At 42.9% G+C, this 12996-nt stretch overlaps 1 protein-coding gene across 4 annotated transcripts in view; it reads left to right on the plus strand.

Annotated features, from left to right (window-relative positions):
- Nucleotides 1-2267, plus strand: part of mmp17a (matrix metallopeptidase 17a) — a 39677-nt gene extending 37410 nt beyond the window's left edge. For all 4 annotated transcript variants that reach the window (XM_027003706.3, XM_081719036.1, XM_081719037.1 and 1 more), the window contains one exon: nucleotides 781-2267. In XM_027003706.3, coding sequence (XP_026859507.2) covers nucleotides 781-1106 — 326 coding nt within the window. In that variant the 3' untranslated portion in view covers nucleotides 1107-2267. The remainder of the gene's footprint in view (nucleotides 1-780) is intronic.
- The last annotated feature ends 10729 nt before the right edge of the window (nucleotides 2268-12996 follow it).

Consider the following 12996-nt stretch of genomic DNA (forward strand, 5'->3'; position numbering starts at 1 on the left):
TCAATAACATGCTGCTTTTCATTTTTATGTTCCCGAAAAAAGCTAAATATTTCCTGCTCCTAAGCACACACAAAAAACACATACACAGGCACATGTGTACATGCACAAACACACACACTCACAGACACACAGACATACGCACACACATTTTCTGTCTCCTTCCATCTCTCACTATAGCACAACCGCTTTGTCTCTGTATCTCCTCGCGTTTGCCATGTCTTTCTCTTTCTCGCCACTTCTGTGTGAGCACACTGCATCGTACTCAGCAGGAGCTGTGCAAACACTCCACCCTGCAGTCAGTCTGATGGATGACAGCTGGATGTGTGTGGAGGAGGCATGTTAGCATGTCAGGTGTGCTCTTTGAAGACGCCTTCAGCCCCCGAGGCAGTTTGAAGCACATGCGAGCACATACCGTGCTCAGAAGTGACAGTCCACAGCCCCTACAGCTGACCTGGGGCTGAGCTGAGCTGCGGCCTTGAGGCCTGGCTGCTGAGTCCTCTCGGATAGATGGTATCGGGGGACGTTTCCAATAACAGAGAAAGAGACAGAGAGACACACAGAGACACAAACAGACAGACAGAAAAAGAAAATTGTTAAAAGAGTAAAAAAAACTATCCACTGATCCAAACTTTCTATCCAACATCAGTAATAAATGTCATGACAGATTGGAATAACGCTTTGCTTCATTTAATATATGCACTTATGTAAACAGTCATTTTTAACCTCTGTCTCTTTGTGAAACCGATTTACTGATTTGTGTCTTTTTCCTTATCTCTGCAGGTGCCTCCTACTTCTTTAAAGGGAAGGAGTACTGGCGGGTGGTGGGCAGCGATATGGAGGTGGAGGCTGGCTACCCGCGCCCTATTGGCAAAGACTGGCTGGTGTGCACGGACATGCAGTCAGACTCCCCAGAGATGCGGAACAACAGCACGGGCACCCGCCTCCCAGGCCAGCACCATGCCAGCCACGCGGAGAACGGCTTCGAGGTTTGCTCGTGCTCCTCGGACTCTGGTTCCCCCGCCACGCCACGCCTCCAACTCTCGGCCGCCTGGATGCTGGCGCCTCTGTGGACGCTGGGGAGGACCCTGCTGCCTGCCGCCCTCTGACAGGGGCCTGACCACAGGCCAGTGCCGACATAAACATGGACGCTGACACCTGACATCCAGTGGCCTGTGGGCTTGGGCAGCAGCAGGACATGGCGCCCCCTGCTGTGTCACGGGGAACTCACACTCTGATCAGCAAACATCTTACCTGTCTAACATGGCTTTTTGGGTTATTTTTGTTATCGTTTTTTTGATTGTTTTTAACGAAAAGTTATTATAATTATTATTATTATTATTATTTGTGTCTATTGACATGTTTTTGTGCCTAAAACAGGTTCATTTTATGCACTTTGCTTGGAGTACATGTCCAAAATAGTTTTCATTTTAACATGCATATTTTTAAAAAGTTTATTAAAACTTGTAACAATGCTTAATAATAATGCTAGCAATGATAGTGATTGTAGTAATACTTCAAATGCTATGGAGGTAGGAGCACAAATCTGCCTGCAGCTCCCTGCCGTGTGTCTGCAGCGTGGAAGTGCAAGGCACCATGGGACACCACGCATCAGTGTCCTCTCATCACTCTTCATCACTTCAAGTGCTTCGGCTCCCCAGTCACTCAGTGTTCATCCGCGCTGACCCAGGCCTTTCTGCTCTGGAAGCACTGACTTTCACGCCTTGCTGACTTTCTTTTGTCATTCTCTGTTTCCCTCTCCCTGACTGGCAGAGGCCCCTGGACCTCCGCCTAATTACTGATGACTATTCATTTTTGAATTAACTGTGTATGTTTTTGTAAGAAGCAAAGGATTTTGGAGCAGAGTCATCGAAGGCATGCATGAGGTTAGGTTTCCAGTGCATTGGTTGCCACAGCTATAACTGTTTTACGGCTTTGTTTATGAAGGGGCTGACTGTTTTCTTTAGTTTATGGCTTTCTAACTCTTATACTGTCCAGGAAGGAGACTTTTGTACACATACAGTGTTGTACCTGGAGGCACAGAGATGTTTATGTCAGACACCCTGGACCTGCTCAGAGTGCACTCACATAACATCTGGACTTACAAAAAAAAACATTTACTTATATACTATATATATATATATATATACAGATATATTTAAGATGAAAACTTCTACATCAGTTCCAAAAAACAATGTAAATTCCAAGCTGTTTTTTTTTTCTAAGGGGAAATATTTTTGTAGAAAAATAAACAGGAAAACAGGAGTGAATGGCGGCACTGACGTCTGTTTTTATCACTGGGAAGCCAAATGGGCAGTGAGAGGGCCCAGGGATTCTCTCTGCCATTATGACAGATGCCATGAGCACCTGGCAGATGTTCTAGCTGCTGTGTCTTTTCACCCACTGAAGGGTGAACGCACGCAACCCCATTAAATGCGTGTCTCTGCTCCTCTAGTGGTGGGTTATGGGCTTGAATGGGACGTACTTGAGTGAAGGCCCTGCTTTTTGGTGGCTAGGCTGCTTTCTGCACAGGACCCACCAAGAGCCGAACGCTTCAGATAACACGCCGCTGCAGCACAGCACTAACACGCACCGTGTGCTTATCTGAAAACAGGTATGAAAAATATCTGTCGCCTTGGTAACAGGTCTCTGTTTCGCCTCATACAAGAGACAGAAGCAAAATGTGAGCAACTGTATACTATATGTTTTCTGTGCCTTGCCCATTTAAGTATGTGCATTTCCAGTAGAAACAAATCCAGTGGGTTTGAATGGTGTTCATTTTATTTTGACTGTGGAATCTTATGCTTAGAATAGCTATTTTCCCTATGATATACTGCAGTGCACGTTAAAGACTGCCCAGAGATCAGTACTGTCTGCTGGCGTGAAGACTGGTCACGTTCTAGTAGTATCCACGAACCAAATGTTCAACAGAAATGCCTGCTGGGGAGTTGTGGGCTTATGGCCTGAATCTATACTTTGGCTTTTTCTTGGCAGGCTTTCCTCCAAACGCCATCACATAGAGATCCCATCACCTAGCTTAAGGAGGAGCAAGTGCATGTGCCAAATGAGCAAAATTAGCCCAAGGCAATCATCCTGTTTCTGAACATCTGCTGTATCTTTAAGGAACCTGCTGGACATCGTTGATCAGTTGTCTACATTTAATCCCAGTGAGTGAACGTTGGTCCTAGGTTGTGCTGAACGTATTGTCCGTTGAGCTTAGGCTAGGCTCTCACACATGTAACCGCAGGCTGCCACTTTTTAGGGCACAACCATTCTAATATATCAAGCCTGGCTGGAGTTCGGCTCCCCCAGTGGGCCCTGGTGCTGCGGAGGACAAAGCATCAGCAGGGGATCGTCCATACAGGACTGTCCTGTACTCCCCTGGCAAATTGGCATTCGCCTCTGCGCTGGAAGCCTGTGCCAATGGAACACAAAGCACTGGTCTGCACCACTGCTGATAGAGGTGACACACAACCAGCAAGTTGTCTTCACCTAGTGCCCAGCACCACCCCCTACCTATCTGACAGCTTCCGATAAACCATGACACCTGATGGAGTTCAGGAGCTTGGAGGTAACCTTAGCAATTGCACCACCGTAATGCATTCAGTGCAGCTTTTTCCTGCTCCAGCGGGTTACTGGCGTAGCAGTTCCTCTCAGCCTGCTGATCTGCTGGCTTATAGGAGAGGATAAGTCCCCCAACCCTGGACCCATGTCTAGCCCACACACTCTTTGGCCCAGGCTGGGGCATGCCGGTTCTTTGAACCTCATTTCCCATCAGGCCTGTATCTTAGGTGCCCTTGAGCTCTGTCAGCTGCTGAAGGCGTGGCAGCGTTGAGCTGTTAACATTCGCTCCCCCTGAGTCTTCAGCAGCCCACGGCGAAGCCAGGTTTACTGAGTGAGCGCTCAGCTGCTGCTGGTGCTGCTGCTGCTGAAAACGACTTTGCAACTTTAATTTCCACCCGCCTGTATGTGGGATGTAAGAACAAAAAGGGTCGTGCAGCCCGTGAGCCAGTTTCAGCTCTGCGGCCCTGAAGCATAGCAGGACGGGAGCAGGCCGAGACGCCGGGGAAAGAACAGAGCTTTTCTAGGCAAAATCGAGAGCGTGAGCGGGTTGCCAATGTGCTCTTTCAGAGGAATGGGGGACTCAGCATGCACAAAGGAGCAGCTTGATGGCTTTCATCATCATGGTTGCGAACCCAACAGCCCCTCCCGCCCGTACACTCCACACACGGGTGGACATGCAGGCCCACTGTTCACAGTGGGTGAATCTGAAGTGGCGCGGCTGGTGCAGTAAGTGGATCATAATGCAGAATTCTAACTACTCTCAGTTGGAGCCAGCCTTAACACTTAGTCTTCTCTTCTTATAATAGCCGCAAACACGGACGTCAATTCCCACATCTAGCGGCAAGACCGCAGTCATGTCCAGTGTCACAGCACCTCCTTGTGGTGATAAAAAATAAGAGTGTAATAAAAAAAATAAGAAGATCTTTCTTGGTTTAAAAAAAGAAAAATTGTAAATATGTCTGTGTTGCAAAATCAATTCACTATCGGATAAATTAACACCAGGGGTGAATTCACCATCAGATAAATTCACCATCAGGGGCAAATTCACCATCAGATCAATTAACAACAAGGGCAAATGCACCACCAGATATTTTAACACCAATTTTCTATATTCTATTATCTCATTGAAATAAGCACCTTTATTTGTCCCTTCACAGGAAAATACAGTGTATTCATCACATAAAATGGCTTTTGTTCTTTCTGTGTGGAACCCACACTGTTCACTTAAAATGGCCAAAAAGTAGTATTATTTGTCTGAAATAATACAAGAGAAAAATTGCCCAAGGAACTGAAAAGAAAATCATTCACATTTTCTTGTCTTGTACATCAACATGCAGAACATACAGCATAATGAAATGGTAATTACCAAAAGTATCTTTAGAAATGGAGTGCTTGCTGTTTTTTTGTGCAGACTGATAACTGAGTATTATACAAACATCTTAAAGATCTTTTTTTACCTGAATTTTTTTTTTTTTTTTTTAAAGCTACCCTGTATATTTTTATGAGTTACATGGAAACACAAGAGATGTCCAAGTGTTAACATATATTGCAAACATTTTTGAGGAAACATATGTATGATTCATATACAAAGAGGTTTGAGTATTATCACAGTTTCACTAAATCCCTGTAAATCCCTGTTGAAATCTCAGATCTTGCACTCTTTCACAGTAGAGTAAGGATGTCATTTTCATTGATGGTAACGACCCTTCCATTTTATGAGAATTATAATCCATCGACTGGCACTTGCTTCATGGATGAGCAAACTACAGTGAGCTTCAAATCTTTAACTACAGAACAATTATTTGTTGCTTTGGATTTGGAATATTCAAAAGTCTTAGTGATTAATCCGCTAATCTGCTTTATTTTACATTTAGAATTATTATTCCTAACCATACGAAATGAACTACATAGACATGCCAGTGAAATTCAAGGTGAATACGCACGTTGTATGCGCACAGTTAGAGACTATAACCAATCTGTTGCCATGCATAATTTGTCTTAGCCATTCTTCAAGTCTTTCTCACTGGTCAGACACCTTCAACAGCAGGTTATATGTCAGTACTAGGATCATACAGGACTATTACAGACTAATAAAAGTAATCTGTATCATAGTGCGATAAAATGCAGGACCAGTACTGGAAAGTGGACTAAAAAATTAACATTCAGGTAGAAAAAAAAAAGAAAGAAAAAATGCTACTTATAAAAGAGACATTTTCAAGTACAATCAACGGTTACTTTTCACCAATAAGAAAACCGCTCCTGCAGTTAATGATTTTTACAGTTTATTTGTGGTATATTTGTAGAGCATCAGCAGAGAAGATTATCAAAGTCTGATGTCGGCACATTTACACCAAAATACAACGAATAAAACATAAACTATCATTCATACTCCTTTGGCATCCCAAATGTAATATTTGCAAAACCCTCCATAATTCCTAAAAGGCTCACAGCAGGAAGTACTTTGAAACTACAGGTCAAACAGTCTGCACCGTAAAATTATTTAAAGGAGTAATAACTTTTTTTTTCTTTTTTTTTCAGTGATTCTTCTTCACATTGTGATATACTGACACCTTGTGGTCTGGAACTTTCAGACATTCTGTACTAAATCGTTTTTGAACATATCATTTCCATGCGGGGGACCCAGTCTGCAGAGCAAAAACTGGGTCATTTGAGGACTACTCAAAATAATAATCAGTTTCATAAATGTTGTTTGGTACTTTTTGGTGGTAAAATTAACACATTGCTCCTTGCATGAAGCAATGGAATGCAGAATCAAAAGATTTGAGCCCATTTGAATAATGAAAAACCATTTATCAGCAACTTCCCCTTTTTGTGTAATCAGTTTAGTTTTTGAATTTCTATAAACTTTACATTACAATTACATTAAAATACTAAATATACTCTATGTAGAATTAAAAAATAAATCTTGCAATAATGCTTTATATTATAGATTTTTGTTTGTTACCACCACATTCCAAGAGAAGATTTCTTTTAACCTCGTCCTAAACAAGATTGTTTTTCTATATGGTCCTGAGCCTGGTGGCGAGGTCATATATCTTACCCTGAGGTCCACCAAAGCCTGCCCAGGATCCTTTGCTGAAGCCTGCAGAGGCCTCTACAGATTTGTACACAAATCATTCTGAAAGGGCAAAGAATCTCTACACTTCCTTATGTTTTATGTTATTAATATGTCTAATGCACCGTTAGACCTCTGTTAACGCTCTTTTTATTACCTCACTCCCCCTATACTGGATACTAGGATTAGAGTCAGGGTTACAGAATATAGGGGGGGGAAATGTAAATTCTCTATTAGGACCTAGAAGAATTCTAAAAAAATTCTGTAATCGAAGTCTGGTCTGTATCTGCACTCCAAAGGACTGCAATGGGCCGCCAATCATGCAGCCAATCAGGAGACAAGACTCCGCCCGCCCAGAGGAGGAATAAATGGAAGAGGAAGATCGGAGAGGAAGAAGCTAGAGAATGGAAAGCAGCAGGATTTGTTTAGAGATGTTTATTTGATAGATCATGATATTTGACCTGGTGTATGACCTTGTACTTAGTTTGCAGTTGTATATTTGTGCATATTCCAGTTTTTTTCTTTTTGCTGTCTGTTCACTGGTAAATAGAGAGGGGGGGCGGGTTGTGGGTTTGATCTGTGTTTTCCACTTAGGGAGTAAGTGTAGTTGTGTGTGTGTAGGTTTAGTGAGTGTCTTTTGTTTCTAGTGTGGATTTGTTTATTTTGGCCTGGGTCACTCCTGACATTATAGTCCAGTGTCACACTGTCTCTTGTACTATACACTGACTATCACTGAACAACTTTGGTCTGTTGTGGTCTGATTTCATTTCCACTACACACTTATCTCACTCACACTTCCTGTTACAACCTCGTCTAGGCTTCAGGTCGTAGCAGAATTGGGGGCATGTCCCCTGTTACTCCCCTGGTTTCGTTTGGTTTTTCTTTTTGTTTGTTCTCTCTTGTGCTGGTGTTTATTTGGTTCTGGATGGTGTTTTTTCTTTGTTGGTGCGGCGTGTTTGTGCTGTTTGTACTCACTATTGTGTTGCTATGGCTGCCATGTTTGATTTGTCTGGGGGTGGGGGGGTTTCTCTACTTTTTCATCTATTGAGCAGTTAGACCATTGTCAAAAATCAGACAATGTGGTTGTGCCTCGCTCTACTAAGGTAGCTACTTTCACTGAAAATGTAGCTGTAATGAAGCAGTTCCGCTGTCTCTCCTCTCATTTGACCTCCTGGTTCGCAGATGGACAGTGCTTAGACACAGGTGAGGTTTAAGATGAGTACATTGTGATTTCCAATAATTGAGACAGTGATTCCAAAAAGCTGTATACATTAATGAAAAGCTCAATGTAGTAATTTAGCACATTCCACATTCCATGATCTATAAATGAGCATTTTTGAGCCATGTGACATTCTTGTGTGTGTTTTTGGGCTGTTAGTCTTTAGAAAGACTCTCCTAAAATATTTTACATTTTAAGGCATTTAGCTGATGCTTTTATCCAAAGTGACTTACAATTGTGTCTGAGTACAGTTTGCACAAATGAGGGTTAAGGGCCTTTGCTCAGGGGCCCAACAGTGGGGCTTGAAGTGGCAAACGTCTTATTAGTCACGTACCTTAACCACTGATCTACCACTGCCCCTAAAGGATTCAGGGAAGTCTAAAAAAAAAGCAGACCTTAATCTTCTCAACCTCCTAGAATATGTACATTGGCTCAGTCTCTTCAACAAAAATGGGATTTGAACCCATGAGTGTAGAGCACAATAGATTAGTAATCCATTTATTTAACTTCTCAGCCACGCCTATTATTGTCAGAAATTGGACAATGCTTCTGAGTGAGTTTTTGCCTCCTTCCAGTGGAGTGCAAGGCAAGCTAAGAAGTAGAACTTGGAACCATAATTTAGTAGAACTTGGGACCATAATTTAATTTGCTTCAGAGCTGGTTTACATCTGAATCTTCACCCCACACCTAAATAATTGTAAGTGTTTTATTTTATAAAATGCTTTTTTCCCCTTGAACAGGTACGTGATGTACATCTAATTTCTATTAAATGCTCAATTTGACTTTTCAGCAATTAATCTCTCACCAGTGTATGTGAGCTCTTCAGATTATCCTGCAAACAATCAAAAATCAGTTCAACTCAGAACCAGCAATAGGAAAGACGGGATCATTCCTTCAGTGACTGTAGTAACCATCTTATTACTTACTACTTCACATGTAGCTGCTCCTGTTTTGGCCTTACATCCATTAATGGAATCCATTGTTACTTGCCATCATTGTTGGTACTGCTAAAGGCTTTCTACAGCAAAAGAGGACACGGGGATGCATATTTGTGCCATCTGTCTTGTTAAAAATGTTTGTGGCAGAGCTTTTCTGTAACGGCCCGAGTGCCGCAGGGCGAACACACAGACTCCCTCGACAGTGACGGACGTTTATTGACAAACAACGAACACAACGATGGCACTCACACTTAACATGAAGTGAACATGAAGGTAACTAGCGTGCACATTAACAACGCCGACCGAGGCCAAAGGCAAACATGAACAATGACCGACAATACTGCACACACCAGCCTGGGTTTCAATACACAGGCATCACGATTAAAACCAGGTGCAGGGGTGTGTGCAGGCGTGGCTACAAACACGAAAAACAAACAGGACCCTCCCACTGCACGCAGCGGCCCAAACCACGTGAGTCGTGGGCGGCGAGCGTTCCTTGACCTTTTATAATGAAACAGCAGCTATAGTGACGTCTGTGCCTCGTCATATTGAATCTTTTTTAAATGCATTTTATTATTATTATATAACTCTGCCAAACTGGATTTGTGCTCAATCTGGAAAATACACTGAAAGCAACCTCAGCCCTCTGCCACAAGCACTTATAACTTGGTGTGTACCGACCCCCTTCCTTCCTTTCTCTGAGGAAACGATTAGGATAGCAGTTGACCGATTAGGATAGTGGTCAACACTGCCGATGCCCGTGGCCTGGCGGGACACGGGGCAATGGGAGTGAAAGGTGCTCCGTCATCCTTCTTCTGGGAGGGGACCCAACTGGCAGACTCATCTGTGACATCGGTTGCTTGTGTACCAGCCTGAGCCTGCACGCCCTGCCGTCGCACATTTCTCCGGTTAGTCTAATCAATGGCAGGGAGACGCCTCTGATCTTCAAGCATTTCCACTGAGAGTGCCTGCTCGTAAAAGCTCACAGGATAAAGAAGCCTGTGTCCTTTAGATCCCAGACATCTTTTGGGAGGAGCCGTTGCGAGTTGCGTCATTCCTGTTGACATACTGCACCTGTGTTCAGTTCTCCGCTACACCTTTCATTACTCTGCATCATTCTGTGCACCCACACCACGCCTTCTTCTTCACACATTGGCAGAAATATATTCACTGCAAATATTTTTATCCTCAACAGGTAATGAAAGACCATTTGAGGAGCAATAGAAGTTCATAATGTTACTCTGTTGTCTCTAGACCTTTTTACTCAGTAGCAATATTTAACAGATTTTTTAAATTAATTGTTTTGTTTTGTTTTTTTTATTTTTGCTGCCTTGAGTGTTCACATTCAGTAGTTTTTAGACCTCTAATTAATATGGAGTATTAGTGTTTCGTGGCTTTCCCCTTCCTTGTATGTTGTGATGTAGTGATGCTCGCGTGGTGAAGGACTTGGCCACTGGGAAGTCCAAAGGATAAACTCCTTCATCAAAAAATGGGTGAAGAGATCTGTAGTGCAAAGACATAGCCAAGTCCTGGCAGAGCTCAGCACAGCAGATGTTAACGGTTTTCCGTTTATCAAGTACTGTGCGGCATGTTCCAGAGGGCGTTAGAACAATGGTGCTGGTGCCAACCACCCTGCTCAGCGTCAGGCTTTCTCTACTCCCGACTCTCCTGAGTCCGTGCATCAGCTCATGGGTTTGAGCGACTGGGACAGGACAAGACATGATAAGACAGGACAGGACAGAACAGGACAGGACATGACATGACATGACAGGGGAGGACAGAACAGGACAGAACATGTCATGTCATGTCCCATCCAGTCCAATCATGTCCTGTCCAGTCCAGTCTGGTCAAGTCCTGTCCAGTCCTGTCTAGTCATGTCCTGTCATGTCCTGTTTAGTCCGATCATGTCCAGTCATGTCATGTCCTGGCCTGTCATGTCATGTCATGTCCAGTCCAGTCATGTCCAGTCATGTGCTGTCATGTCTTATCCTGTCCAGTCATGTCCTGTCCAGTCATCTCATGTCATGCATCTGGAGTCCGGCGCACCATGCATCCATCTAGCTGGATGACAGAAAAAGAACTATAGCCACAAGCGGCAAATCCGGGTCTCGCAAAGTCTGTCATGAAGCAATGTGGATGCAGAAACCACCCGCCATGGACACCTGACATTCTGACTTTGTACATTATTTTCTGAAGATGTCATGAAAAATATTATTTTTGGTTAGGTGAAATAAAATTTTATCATGAACTGGAAATTTGAATGAGGTGCTTGCAAATTTAAGAAGAATGTACAGTCATAGATGTATAGATGTGAAGATTGTGAAATCTCCTGCCCTCCATCCAGTCATTAAATGTTTTGAAATGTATACAGTATACAATGTATACAATCTGGCAGCTTTGAGTTTTTGTCGATGGCCTAAAATAGAACTTCAATGCTGCTCTATTGTTTGTTGCACCACACTGCAAGTAGTGGATGCCTTAGCACTAGTGTTAATGTATGTAATGTATGTCACAACCAGTCCCTTCCATGTTCCAGGTTTTCCATGTCTTGTTTGCGTACACCTGTCCCTCGTTTCTAGTTCATGTATTTAAACCCTGTTGTGTGCCTTGATCATGGCTGTTGATTGTTTGTTTTGTTGTTTGAATTAATGTTTGACTGTTTGATGGTTGTTTCTTTGTGTTCCTTGCCTATGTGTTTATCTTAGCCTTCGTGTTTCCTAGTCCTGAGTGTTCCATTAGTTATAGCCTGCTTCCCTAGTTAGCCTTCGTGTGTTTTTGTTTTGTAACGTATCCCAGTACTCTCCGTGTCGGCTCTATGACCCTGGACTGCCTTAACGACCCTGATTTTGAATTTGCCCCTATTAAATCTCGCTCCTCTCAGCACACGCGTCCACCTCCTTACCGCTCAACACTGCAATGTGAACACGTATCTGAAGTCTCTTACAGGTTGAGCTATGCCGTTTAAATTTGTACTCCTTTTGTCAAAATATATCTAATTTGTACATAATTCATCTTATCATTTAGCAACACTCCGAAGAGTTGACAAGAGTGACATAAAGGTGACATAGCTATTGTACTGAGGGGTCACCTTGCATGCAGTTGGCTAGATGTTTGAATATCCACCAGCTTGTCAATTTCCCACAAAACAGCTTGGTTCTTTCCAATTACTGCTAAGATATTGCATTCCAGTAATTCATATTTTGAATAATATTGACACGTCAAGGACACTTCAAAGTTGTGAAGTATTGTGTTTAGCTGTGAATGAATTGAGTGAAAGCATATGCAAATGTGAAGACTGTATATAGTTATAGTTATGTTATAGTCCCTGTTACCACACACATTGGCAAGATGATAAATAAGTGAGAAGCCAAATGTCAGAATGATTGTGTTTGAGAGAGAGAGAGTACGTGTGTGAGTGAAAGAGAGACAGAGTGAAAGAGAGAAAGAAAATGTGTGTGTGTGTGTGTGTGAGAGAGAGAGAGAGAGAGAGAGAGAGAGACAGAGACAGAGACAAACAAAGAGAGTTTAGGTAAGCAACAGAAGGGTGGGTGGGTGTGTGCGTGTATGGGTGGGAGGGGCAGTGTTTAGGAGAACCCTAGAAACAGAGGTTAGTGTGTCTGTGTATGTGTACTCCCGGGGTATGCTGGTATAAAAAGCTAAGAACAGTACTGGGCTGAGCTAAAGGCCTGCAATGATTATATGATACTATGATTATTAGTAGTGCGTGCCTTGTGAATGTTTAACATTTACAGACTGGCATGTTCAGACCATAATCTTCTGAATCTGACATGAATGTACAACGTGGTTCTGTCCTTACATGTATGCGTGTGCATTTCTGTGTGGATGGGAACTACGTTTCCTGACTTCTGCCCATTTAGGTATTTAAATACAAGGCCTGTGAATAAGTGCAAAGTAGGTAATTGTGCACTGAAGAGCCTCCCAATGTCATAAGTGGCTCAAACTTTGCAGGCAACATCATACTATCATTACATGTGTGTCTGCAAATTTCTGTGTTGATGTGACCTACTTTTCCTGACTTCTGTCCATTTAGGTATGAAAACACAAGGCTTACCATTATAAGCAGAATAGGTCATTCTGTACTGTAGAGCCTCTTGGGAGTGGATTTGCCCCAATCTTTGCAGTTTTACTCAGAATGGTAGTGTAAATATATATTCCATACTGGTGAAAATCAGACAAACTAT

The sequence above is a fragment of the Electrophorus electricus genome, chromosome 8, assembly GCF_041902795.1.
Source record: "Electrophorus electricus isolate QZ-2024a chromosome 8, ASM4190279v1, whole genome shotgun sequence".
NCBI lineage: Eukaryota > Metazoa > Chordata > Actinopteri > Gymnotiformes > Gymnotidae > Electrophorus > Electrophorus electricus.